General features: G+C 38.1%; 2 protein-coding genes and 1 non-coding gene across 8 annotated transcripts; 1 reads left to right on the top strand and 2 right to left on the bottom strand.

Moving 5' to 3' along the window:
• Positions 1–838: 838 nt before the first annotated feature.
• On the top strand, positions 839–2,915 carry LOC100179428 (sperm surface protein Sp17). Its single transcript, XM_002126143.4, has 8 exons — positions 839–1,086; positions 1,136–1,206; positions 1,459–1,583; positions 1,642–1,738; positions 2,036–2,110; positions 2,509–2,584; positions 2,636–2,706; positions 2,758–2,915. The coding sequence occupies exons 1-8, from the start codon at positions 933–935 to the stop codon at positions 2,764–2,766; spliced, it is 678 nt and encodes a 225-aa protein (XP_002126179.1). The 5' UTR covers positions 839–932; the 3' UTR covers positions 2,767–2,915.
• LOC100181743 (RNA-binding motif, single-stranded-interacting protein 1) lies at positions 2,907–12,036 on the bottom strand. 6 transcript variants are annotated; one of them, XM_002125450.4, is made up of 14 exons: positions 11,932–12,035; positions 11,043–11,168; positions 7,071–7,247; positions 6,879–7,015; positions 6,014–6,072; positions 5,853–5,944; positions 5,642–5,799; positions 5,424–5,500; positions 5,219–5,363; positions 4,973–5,024; positions 4,675–4,740; positions 4,495–4,620; positions 3,925–3,984; positions 2,907–3,871 (listed from the first exon to the last, which is right to left on the bottom strand). In XM_002125450.4, exons 2-14 carry the CDS (start codon positions 11,157–11,159, stop codon positions 3,794–3,796), a joined length of 1,344 nt encoding a protein of 447 aa, XP_002125486.1. In that variant the 5' UTR covers positions 11,160–11,168; positions 11,932–12,035; the 3' UTR covers positions 2,907–3,793. The 6 variants fall into 6 exon arrangements, with proteins under 6 accessions (XP_002125486.1, XP_026695680.1, XP_002125904.1 ...); XM_026839879.1 differs by having other exon boundaries at positions 4,675–4,737; XM_002125868.4 differs by lacking the exons at positions 11,043–11,168; positions 11,932–12,035 and adding an exon at positions 9,428–9,655.
• Positions 10,171–10,243, bottom strand: mir4090 (microRNA 4090). Its single transcript, NR_034485.1, has one exon. It is a non-coding gene; the product is annotated as a microRNA 4090 (primary transcript).
• Positions 12,037–12,634: the final 598 nt, after the last annotated feature.

Raw genomic sequence — 12,634 nt, 5'->3', positions numbered from 1 at the left:
AAATACGGTGTGTGCACTTATGTTTGTGGAGTGTGTAAGGTGGGAAAGGCGGGACACCTTCAGCACATAATTTCGTGCTTTAAACATTTAACACCAGTCTATGGTAGTCGTGAGGATACGGTTTTATAATTGTTTGAATGTTATTTGTTTACTATATACTTAATTGGTAAAAATATAGAATGAAAAGATGTCCCATCTTCCCCCACCCTACTATACCGGTTTTACGTCATATTTCTCTGCATATTATCAACTCTTGTAGACACAGCCCACGTGACCATACGTCTTTTCTCCAACTATAGATTTGTTTAGCCGAAATTATTAAATATATAAACTTTACGACGGCCTCTAACAGCCCATTAGCCACGACAGTAAAAACAAGCGTTCGCCCGAAAGTTCATCTTTCGTCATTTTATTAATTTTTGTTGTGTAGTTCGCAACATAATATTAAACAAAAATTAATTCAAACATTTGGTTATTCTACCATAGTCCTGACATTTATTATGGAAAGCATCGGTTGGCCAACTTTAAAATTTCGCCATTCGCTGTTAAGTGTTTTCCCCAAGAACACATACGCTCATAACGGTAGCAGCGTTGAGCTTCGTACCCAAATCCACTCTGCCTGTGCCATAGTGGCGGACTCCAAAATTATAAAGTTCGTTTTTTACCCTCGCATGAGTTTTTATTAAACTAATTTAAACAGTTTATGACAAGTATTGTTGTTTTTAACATGATTGATTTGGTGAATATAATTGCAAGGCGATTCTTTTAAAACTTATTGTCCCCAAACATATTACTTCCATCCGCAAGACGGCGCTGAAGAGTAATTTCGGTTTCCACGACAACTAAGATACAAAACGTCATAATAAGAACGCGCGCCTAATCGTTTCTTACGTCATTTTGAACACATTGAAACCAAATATTTTAAAGTTAAAATGAACATTTCGATATTGGCGGCCAAACTTCGGGTTCCCAATGGATTTTCAACGTTGCTTGAATGTTTCGCGACCGAAGTAATGCGCGAACAACCGCTGGATATTGTGACGTTCGCATCGAGATATTTCAACCAACTGCTTACGGAGCGAGAATGTAAGTAGAAGGTTTATTTATTTTAAATATTAACCAAGTTTCGTTGCAGCCAGCGATAAATCTGTTATTTATCCATCGGGGGAAATCAAGGAAAGGATTGACGGGGATAGTTACTTTGGGGTAAGTTAGTTTGCGATGTTGTACAATGTGTATGGAAAATGTTGGGGTGATGGGTAACTGTGGCCTATATCCAGATTATAAAACATAAAAGACCAACCAATGCATGAAACAATCATAGAAACCACAAACATTGATAAGTGATTGTCTCTTAATAAATAATCACAGATTAAGATATTTGAATAAACATGAATAACCCTCATATGAATAATAAGTTAATTAACATTCGTTCGACCAATCCTTCAAACATTACAGACGGCTCACAAGAAATATCGACGAACAGACGCAGAAATATTCTCGCAGAACAAATACGAAGACGCCGCGATCAAAATACAAACCTCGTACAAACAATATAAACATGAGAGGAAAGTTAAACAAATGTAAGATCTCTATGTTCTTGTTATTTCTATGTTTACATCGTTATTTTATGTTCGGCAGCAAAGCCAAGCAAAGTGTTGCCGCAACGAAAATACAATCCCGTTACCGAGGTTACAAAACACGGAAACATTATAAAATACGACTGACCGATAAACAGGTGGGAAAATATTGTTTGTTTCAACGACTTTTGTCGCTATATCCGGTCTTTAATCTTTGCTGCCGTAATCGTGGACACAAATCAAAGTTATTATTATTATAACAATCAGATAAACAATGAGGGATTGTTTATGACGAGAATGAGGAGGTGATTATGACATCATAATGGTGAATATTAAGTGTGGAGTTGTAACAATGACATGTGTGTTCTAACAATTGATTCTTACTTAACAATGGGTGTAAATAGAGGTGTGTATGACATCATAATGCATCTTTGTAATAACTGTTGACATCATAGAACCTCGATGTTGCTGCAACGAAGATACAATCACGTTACCGTGGATATGCAGCGAGAAAAAAAGTTAACACCAAGGTAATATTGTTGATTGTGGTAAGCGCATCCACTAGATCGGATGATACGAGTTCAAGGCTTAACGTTGCTACCATTGTAAACGTATATGTCCTTAAGCAAGACACTTAACGGCAATTGCTCCAACCCAGTGGTCACTAATGGGTTGTTCACATTGTCCACCATACAGAAAAACAATCACCCACAAAGTTACATACGTGGTAACTTGTAAGCGGGCACGAGGTGTATGAAACAGAACACCCGTGTTATAACGACCGTCGTTGCCCCGCCATGCAAGGATAAATAAGTTACATACGTGGTAACTTGTAAGCGGGCACGAGGTGTATGAAACAGAACACCCGTGTTATAACGACTGTTGTTGCCCCGCCATGCTCATCCAACATCACAATGTTGAACGTTAGGTTGAATACGGCAAAGTAGAAGTAGAAGCAGCTTCCGTCATCCAATCACGATACAGGAAACATAGAAAACAAACAGGTAACTATGATGTCATAACATAAACATCATATAACCACATATAACTCACAGACACGAAAACCAACGCAGCGATCAAGATACAAAGTGTTTACCGCGGTTACAAGGTCCGCAACGATAGGAAGGTGGGTTTGTTTTAATAAATTTTCATCAATTTAAAATATTTCTTTCCACAGAAACAATAAATTGATTCACTATTATTTCTATGAGCTTGTATATATGATGTTTATGAATACTGAAGTTAGTTGTTGGTAGATTTTCCGCAATCTTAGTTGTCCCAACATTAGCTGTGATTGTAAGTCGTAGTTTTTCAAATAAACCAAACTTTTCTGAGAAAGCTGTTTGTATTTACAAAAGGAACGATGGCTTCTGTACAAGTTTGCAGACTCATGATGAGTCAGCGATAATTGGCTTCGGAATGCACCAATCACAAAGCACGACCGAAACAAAAAACAATTTGCGCAAAAATAAAAAATCGGCGACCGTAAATATTCTTTTTCACCGTTCGTTGAAAACTTTCCGAGTATAAGACGGTCCAAGTATTGTGACATCACAAACACAATGATGGAGTTGGCGCAAAAAAAATCGAACAAAGTTTTCACATTTTGGATTTGTTACAACAAATACTGGGGGCGTGAGAGGGGCGTGTGCAATGTTGGGGTAAATTGCTTCGATGACACTCAACATAGATATCCAATATTTAGTCACAGAGAAATCATATATATACAAACATGGAAGACAATCTGTGTAACTCGCCACATGGGGCGCTATAAACATCTATTTTTGCGACGTATTTTCAGAAACTCAATAAAAATCAGCAAAAAATTGATAAAAATACTCAAGGACGGCTCGATAACTCTGATCATAAAATATTTCAATCCAATTTCAAAAAGAAATAAATTCGATAAGAAAATAATCTTAAATAATAAAATCTATCTTTAAAAGCTCTTGTGCAACTAGTAAGAACATCCATGTGAAATATGGATTGAAACTGTAGTGCATTGGACCCTGTGTGAGTTGGGCAAGAGATTTTATGTTTTGTTACGATCTACACAGTGATGTGCTCGCTCGCTTGACCAATCAAAATTGCACGTTCGTTGCAAAATCTTTGATAAAATTTCGCAAAATGTTTGTCACTGCGATTTGTGACATCATAAACAATGTTTGTTAAAGTAAATTGTTTCAAAGTCATTGAAAGTTGTGACATCATAATCACAATTGTTGTTCGGAGGAAACTTCATCAACTTCTGGTTGTTCCGCTTCAGTGGGCGTGGCATCGTTCACTCGTGGCTGTTAACAACAATGTTACAACCAACATAAACACAACATTAACATCAACTCACCGGTACAAGAGCTTGGTTGTAGTGAGGTATGAAAGGTGGACCAACCGTGCTCGGAACGTACTGCAAGTAATTAAACATAAACCTCTTGTCAAATATCCTCATATATAAGATTTTATTTTTCAACATATTTCATAGAAACCGAACAATAATAATAAATATTTAAAACAAATAAAACAAGATAAAAAACAATCAACATTATGATGTAAACAACTGATATATCTCATTTTGAAAAGCTGTATTGTCTCTATGATGTCATAATGCTCCTGGCAACTTATTGTGATGTCACTATTGCTTCGCTGCGCTAAGTAACAAGCTTCCACTAGCTGCGCAAGAGAGCGAAAACATTGACCAGTAGGTGGGGTTGTTCATCTCGTTGAATAAATCAAGCGTGACGATCCCGTCGCAGCATCCTGGGTGTTGGCAGATCACTGGGGTGGTCGGGGTCGGGTAAGATACAACTGATCCTGTAGCATTGTCTACAACTGTAAGCCCTGTGTTGTTCTCATATATCTGTCTATCATCTTTGCTTCTATCTACTTCCCTCATGCTTGCTGTGTCTTGTATATTTACCGGCATTGTAGCAGCGGGGTGACCGAGTTGAAGTTGGTTCATTTGGTTGGTTAGTTGTCCCATCTGTGGTAGAACACCAGGATGTACATGGTGGAGCGCTGGGTCAACTTGCGATATAACGCTGCCCTGGAATGAAACTTGGTTCACCAAATGTCCGATGTTTAAACTTATGTTAGTTACCGGTGGCATGTGTGGTTGTACAACGTACGAAGGCGGTTGAACCCACATCGGTGCGCCCGGCATCTGCTGTGGACGGATTGCGTTTCAATATTGTTTACAGTAAGTTGGGATGAGATATGTTTTCATTCTCATTTATCGTCCCATTTGGTGGTAAACAAAAAATATTTACAGAATGATAAAACGGTATTCTTACAACTCTAAAACACTGTTGTTAATTGTAAAATATGATCAGGAAATATGGGATATTATGTGCTAATGGTATCCATCTTACCCCACAGTAATATGCAACATTATCTACCTGGTAAGCTGGGTTGGGGATTTGTTGAACCATTAATCTGTTGGCTGGTAATCTGCAAGTAACAATGTTAGTTTAGGTATTATACTTAGATAGTAGAAATTATAATATGCGGCAAACACAGGGGAGGCAGAGATAGTTAGACACACAATGTGAAACAAATCTAACTTATTGGTTGTAATGTTTACTGGTTAATATAATGCCTGCCCACCCTGCCACCCCAGGTTTGGCGACTATGTTCACATTTACCCGTTGTGCAACGAGGGAACGTCGTAAGCGAACTGAACGTCCCCGTCTCTCCACTGTCGTCCTCCGTTCATGAACTTCTGGTGTTGTTTGTTCTTCTTTGGACCTCCGTCCGCAAATTTACAAAGAAGTGGTTCGGTTGGTTGTTCTGTTATATATGGTGTATTATTTACACAACAAAGTTCAACTATGACATCACAATACATACCACCACCAGCAATATTATGAAGATATTTCCCGTTAAATTTGCAAATAATTTGTTCGCATTTTTCCTTGGATTCCATCCTGTGGTAAAGTGGTTGGATGAGAAATATAAAACTTTCTGGTTCGTTTTAACACAAACATTACAAATATAAGTTACGATTGAAACAACTATCGTTTACTACATATAGGTCGCCATGTATGTACGAACATGGTTGTACAAACCTTGCGAATCCAACGCCTTTACTAACGCTGTTGTTGTCGCGTAATATCCTGGTTGAAATAACTTGTCCGTAAGGTGACAACATATTTTCAAGTTCTTGTTCGTTAATATTTCGTGGAAGGTTGGAGATATATAGGTTTGTGGGGTCTTGCTCTTGTTGCTGTTAATATCAAGTGTTAGGTATGTCAATAGGGTGGATTGCATGTAAGGTACCTTGGCCATCTGTGCTTGGATGCCTCGATGCTTCAGTTGTTCCACGGCCAAACTCGCTGAATCGTAACGATCAAAATCAACAAAGCCATAACCTAAACCAATACAAGTACATTAAATTGATCCCGTGTTATATTTGCATGGGGTAAAATGGTCCAACTTACCTTTGCATAAATTAGTGGCTGGATCAATTATGGCTTTGGTTGAAACAATCTTGCCGTACCTGCATATAATAATAGCGAGTATGAGGTTTGTATTGTAGTTGCTACCGCTGTGCGCGGTGGACGCGGTGGTACGCCAGTTATCAATCATTTAACAACCGGCATAACAAGCCTTTCCTTATAAGGAAGTCATCATGTACTGCGCAACAAACTAAACGCAGAATATACTTTGTAATTATTTAACACGGTAGTGTATATATGTTGGGACGACGCGATAATTAGCGTTCGAATGTTAAGTGACTATGACGTCACAAACCGCAATATTCGAAGGTATATGTTAATATTCGACAACTATGAACGAATGTACGCGTAGGCGTCCGTGACGTCACAGAGAAACGCCGGTATAAACAATGATAGGACGCCCCGGGCACGGAATATATCAACGACTTTAGAAGATTATCAAAATCTAACGTCTAATATAGCTCGTTACGCATGACTGCTCACACAACGTTTGATTTAAAACAGACTCTCTTGTGACGTAACACAGATACTTAAAGTGACGTATTAAGCCGTTGTGTGACGTAGTTATATATAAGCCCAAGGTTATACAAGTCAACAATATAGAAGACGTGGATTAATGTCAACAAAGTGTCAAAACTTCCTGGTGTCATATCCTTGGTATATTCACCCGCATGCAGCGACACGCGGAGTTAATTAAACGGGATATTCATACGCCGCTGTGAGGACGACTTGACAAGAATTTTAAACCAAGCCCGATGTTTGAGTTTGTTTATTCGTCGTCGTGGCAACAATGATGTTTCATCTGCCCTGCAGCGAACACTCGAAACAAATATGACGTCATACTTACTGTTTGCAAAGATTATGTAAATCTTCATCGTTGGTTGCGGCTGATAAACCACGGATGTAAAGATTAGTTTTGCTTAGTTGGTCGCAATTATTGTTGCCGTTCACGTGGTTGCAACCGTTGTTCATCGGCCCCAAACCCTGCACAGGCAAAGTTAAACACACAATATATATATGGTAGCTTTATATGCGGTACCTGTGGTATAATGGTTTGGTTTGGAATCATTTGTACGATCTGCATATTATGTGGACTCCCTGTCCCGCTTGGTGGGCTCGCTGTACTGTTGGAATGGTTGGATGATGACGTATTACTTGCAGTAGAAGGGCTTGGGGGCGGGAGGTTTCGGTTGTGCGGCATCGGGTGTGCGTATGGCTGAGTACAATATTAATTATATACAAATTGTCGTTATCAGCACTTTGAACTCAACGGGCAATAGAACAAAATTTAATTACAATAGCTGGTATGACGTAACAGTACAACGGACATCAATCAAATGTCCAAAGGTCAAATTAAAGCGCGATAAAATGGCGAGATAATATTTCGTAGGTGTGCCACATGTTATCGCTATATTAAATCCAACTGCCGTTGAAATTGAACGTAAAGTTCCAACCCAGGATGGAACGAAGTAAAAAATCAATGTTTAATTAGCATAATGTGGATTGGTAATATAACACGGGATCAATAAACAACTTACCCAGCATTGCGCGGGATTACTCGCCCAAATGTACATGTTAGATATTAGTGTTACACTAAACTATACAACAACTATATTCACCACTGGTTATACTATACATATATATAAGGGACTATATGGATATATACGGCTACACTGCAAATACAAGTTGGTTATATATCCGGAACGCTAGCAGCCACATATTTGAATGACATTCCCTTCTTCCAACGAATGTTTGCTTACAGACCAACTCTAGACAAATAGAAACCACTCGATGATAAATATCACTTCTATTCACTCTGCCTAGCTAGTGAGCCCCACAGTCTTCTGTTTAAGACAATCGAACAGTTGTAACAAACTAACAATAATTATTCTAACACCTCCAACAATGAAACGACTGCGCTCGTGAACATTTTATCTTACGTCACAGCGTAGCAGATGCGTCACGCCCTTATCACGCGCCGTCGGTATTACGTTACTGACAATTCACAAGCACACTGAACTACGGATCGTCGCTTCAATATAAGACGCTTCGCTGAAGAAGCCGGCCTAACCGCGCCGCACCACGTCACAGTTTACTCTTTCTTTCTCTCAAACTAATCCATCAACTTTCACTCCGCGCATGGAGGGATATTGTCGGTTTTGAAACTGCTTGCCCAACTTTTATATTTAGCGTCCAAACTTCACCCAACCACCCGGATATAATTAATGGAAATATTTGGTTGCACGAAACATTGATGTCCCCGGGGCAATAGATTGGAGTGGTCGGTTTGTCTCTTGAGGTCATTTGCTTAATTGCTTATTTTAAACACACACGCATTGGCGCTCCTGTTCTACCTTGAAACTAACAAGCGTAAACTACGTTTCGAACCGTTGTGAATATACTTACTTACATTCGCATGATAACTGGACGAAATATTTCCAATGAGTCGCAATATTGTTAAGTTAGGCCCGACGAGGAAATCACGTTAATACCACGTGATATGACGTAATGTTACGCGGTTATAGACACGTGACGAGGTAATGAGAAATTTACTTGCGGCATTATGAAGCGAAAATGGCTCTTATGACGTCACAAGATTTACGAAGCAAACAGTATTTGAAAGACAAAATATCCTGGATACGACGATTGTGAGGCGTGGGCGTTCTACACGCTTCGCTAAACTTGGACGGATTAAATCTGAGCAAACATATATAGCGACTGCTCCTATGCTAAGCTTCGATTGAATGGTTTGCATGAATGGCTTGCATGGGCGGCCAATTGGCCCATATATCACTACGTACCAGTAACGAGGGAACGGAAAGAGGTTTCCGATGTAAATGCTCGATTCGTTGCCACACCGACACGACTGCATCACAATTCATGGCAACAGTTGCGACATGTTGATGTTTCATCAGATAAACAAAAGGAAATCAACTGCGTTTGCCCCATTCCACACCATATATTATAACTATGCTGTATTTAATAACTACGCCTTGTATTTTGGAGAAACTTACTTTATAATAAATATATAAATAAACATCCGCTAAACTTCATCGAATTATTCTACGTTACGTCATAATCGTAAAGTTTTTAATCCATTGTTTCAATATTACGCAACAAACGGAGTATGCGCTCATCTTTATGACGTCACAAAGTTGAAACTTTGATTAATCGATGAAGTATTTGGTGGGTCGTTCGTAATCTGGTTGATCGCACGTGACTAGGAGATGCGGTGTTAAAGTTGGAATATATATGGCTGTATTATATGGGTGGCAATAACACGCACAGTAGGGGGAACATCGTAAACTACCAACTACAAAGCATTCATATGACGTCATTTTAATTAAAAGTCGTAAAAAAGCAAATTATTCTCGATCGAATAATGAAGGTTCTTACCTTGTTATACAAATGGGGTGACGTATAATAATATGCACCGGGTACCGAGCCTTCGGGTCGAACAGCTAATGCAGCCATGCCTTTATTTACGAAACAATGAGCAATTATTTGTTGCCGAATTTCTTAGAATGGTTATTGTTGCTTCACACTAAGATGTCACACACGTCACAATGGATAACAATGCCCTTTATTTGTCACAATCTGCCAACAATATTTCCTACAAAGGCCTCCAGACTGAAACACGAAGCAACAAATTAACTTTGCAAACTATCTATGAGTGAAATATTAACGACACCTCTGTAAATATGTTGCACATATTATCCTGTACCACCTAACCACCGCTGCTTCGTGTATGAATGACTGCTCTTTGTAACTATTGAAGCCGGGTATGGAAACACACGTAGGTTAGATCATCCGCTGCTCAACCGTTTCCTCTCAACGACGAACAATACATTACACCAGCTCATAGCACCGGTCGCCTTTTTGCCTCAAACCGATTATTTTATAAATCGACATCCGTTTTAAACTGAATAACATCCACGCCTGCATTAAATTAACTAACTATATCTGCCAGTACGAACTCCAGCACTTCTAACATTGGTTGGGCGGCCGAGTAAATGCTTTGTAATCCAGAGGAACAAACAAAAGTCCAACCGTCGAACGACGACGTAAAGGGAAAAGATAAAAAGCGTCGACCGTTTAAACCGGTGATCGTTGAAGCGATGGAATGCGACGAGCAGTGTCAACACAACCAACTACCTGCCTTCCATTTGCTTTCTTACTTGATAGTACCAAACATACGAGTCGATTTAGTTAAACTGGATATAATAATTGAGTGGAGACCCATTTAAACAGGGCTGTCTGTTTGACAAAGGTGTGTCGGGTATTATCTACATTGCACACCAGCTATCGTATCGAATGACAATTCTATTTATCCAGGAATTGACAGAATATATTGAAACAATGGTTAAGAATTGAGACAGGCCCGGAAACGAGACGCTTTGTATAATATATGTGGATGTCGTTTACTGGTCCAGAAATAAAATAAATACCAAAATATCTGTCGCGTAGTTGGATCTTTCGCGATATGAAATGCTTTTGTCCATTATTATGACGTAACAATTTCTTGGACTTTTCTAAAATAATTCCATTTACACGCAATAGAGCATCGTGTGTTAATAAAGGATCGTCATGGCGTTTAATAGATCGTATCTCTCGCATCGCTGAACTTCTATATTGTAATACGAGCCATACGCTGTAGTGAAGCAAATTTCTCACACATTCTACAAACATGAGCACCAAGTTACATATGTAGCATGTTAATAATGGGGAGTCTATCATTAGTCGCGTGCAACTCGATCAGCAACTTTGAGGGACTTTCCGAAATATTTCACGATAAAGGAGAATGTGGCTTGTGACGTCACACGCGATTGAAGTGCGCTGTATCACGAGACGCGCTATTTATGACGTAACAGTTGTCGAAAAGTCACCTGACTCGATATCTTTCAAGTTCGTGGTGCCTTACGCCACCTTGCGGTCAAATATTATTTTGTTTAGTTGACGTAACAATTCACCCTTATGACAACAATTTACTCGTATGACGTAATAAACTCACGTTAATTCGATGGGTTACTGCAGCCGACATGTTAAAGTTTGGATGATATTGGTTTCTTGTTCCAGGGGACATGTGGTAGGAATGTTGTACGCTGTCACTTTGGTGGATTCCTGGCATCTCATGTACCTGGGGTATATATATATGTGGTATAATAACGTAAATATATTGGGTATAATGGTGTATATAAGTTACAACATGAGTTATATAATGATGTGGTGAATGCCACACAGTATATAATGCAAGCAAATATGTTTATTATAAAACGAAACTATTTCTCCCAAATTTAATAAACGTCACTCTTCCCATGCTGGGTTAATAACTACCTTTACTTTATCATGAAATTTAATTCATATTATCTGTATCATACTGTATTACACATAACATGTATAGACACAATGTATTTAATTACATTAGTTGCATGCAGCTATCAGCAAATATATCAATTTACTTGGCAAATTATATATTAGTTTATGAAATGATAATATATTAAATTTTGTGCACACAATATAAAGAGAGCATGCATTCAGTAAGAGGATGCACAAGGAAGGAAGAGGTCTTGGCATTTTATCATCAATCACCCACACACTATAAAGTATAAACGCATCAACAATTAAACATCCACTCATGAATATATTCGAGCTGATTTAACACAACTTAAATATAGACATTTAAAGTTTTAAAACCACATTGTTTACTTTTAAGTTTGAATCTCTTTGTTGTGGTTAATTATGTTAAAATAATCAAAGAATAAACTGATCAGTTGATAGTTATTAAAACTCTCGGATTATAAATCCAATTCAACAACACACTATTATACAACTTGTATATTAAGTAGCAAACGTTCGTTATACACAATTATTGGCACGAAACTAAAAAAACTTAGACTTACCAATTCTTTTGTTAATAACTTGTGTCTTGCCAAATTAAATATTGATAACAATTTGTTGATTTATAAATTTAACCCACTATACCCTTATAATGTAAATTAATTAATGTATATGTTTGAATATAATTAAATAAAGTCACCAGTTGGTCAGTGTAGGCCTATACACCCTTATATATTATCAACAGAGCTGCAGACACATCATAAACAGAAACAGCAGACAAACAACCAACTAACACTCTAAAACCCAACCCATGACCCAAAACCAATCCCTCACACTAAAGTGTAATAACCTCTTTTCTCTTTACTGGCTATAATTACGCCCGTGGTATTTATAAATAATATCATAGACATTGCAGTTATACATAGTTTGAAACCTAAAACATCATTACTAATTAAACAGCTTGAACATTTATACAACAAGATTCACATCCGATATTAAAACTGTTGTCGTTTCAATACAACTTAACGGATATCTAATAAAACATCGTCACTCTTATTTTAATAATTACAAACATTAAGCGATGGCACCCTGTTAATTACATCCAAACAAACCGTTACTTCGAACCGAACAAGCGACATCGGTTTAATTCTAGATTTAATAAAAACAAACGAAACTTGAAACTTCCGCTTCGAACAAAACAATAACAATTGTCTCTGCTGCCACCCACCGGACGCCGGTAATATTGTAACTTGAATTAAAAATAAT

The sequence above is a fragment of the Ciona intestinalis genome, unplaced genomic scaffold (genome assembly GCF_000224145.3).
Source record: "Ciona intestinalis unplaced genomic scaffold, KH HT001064.1, whole genome shotgun sequence".
NCBI classification, from domain to species: domain Eukaryota; kingdom Metazoa; phylum Chordata; class Ascidiacea; order Phlebobranchia; family Cionidae; genus Ciona; species Ciona intestinalis.
Note: the sequence above shows the minus strand (reverse complement) of the source record. Positions and strands in the feature narration are given on the sequence as shown.

What these genes read in the sequence shown, in the direction of transcription:
- LOC100179428 (XM_002126143.4), top strand. Translation starts at nt 933, where the DNA reads ATGAACATTTCGATATTGGCGGCCAAACTTCGGGTTCCCAATGGATTT. An exon ending in ACTGCTTACGGAGCGAGAAT is followed by an intron (nt 1,087 to 1,135) that starts GTAAGTAGAAGG and finishes GTTTCGTTGCAG; the next exon opens with CCAGCGATAAATCTGTTATT. An exon ending in GAGAGGAAAGTTAAACAAAT is followed by an intron (nt 1,584 to 1,641) that starts GTAAGATCTCTA and finishes TATGTTCGGCAG; the next exon opens with CAAAGCCAAGCAAAGTGTTG.
- LOC100181743 (XM_009862195.2), bottom strand. Translation starts at nt 11,159, where the DNA reads ATGCCAGGAATCCACCAAAGTGACAGCGTACAACATTCCTACCACATG. An exon ending in TTACATAATCTTTGCAAACA is followed by an intron (nt 6,073 to 6,878) that starts GTAAGTATGACG and finishes TATTATATGCAG; the next exon opens with GTACGGCAAGATTGTTTCAA. An exon ending in TACAACCACACATGCCACCG is followed by an intron (nt 4,621 to 4,674) that starts GTAACTAACATA and finishes GTTTCATTCCAG; the next exon opens with GGCAGCGTTATATCGCAAGT.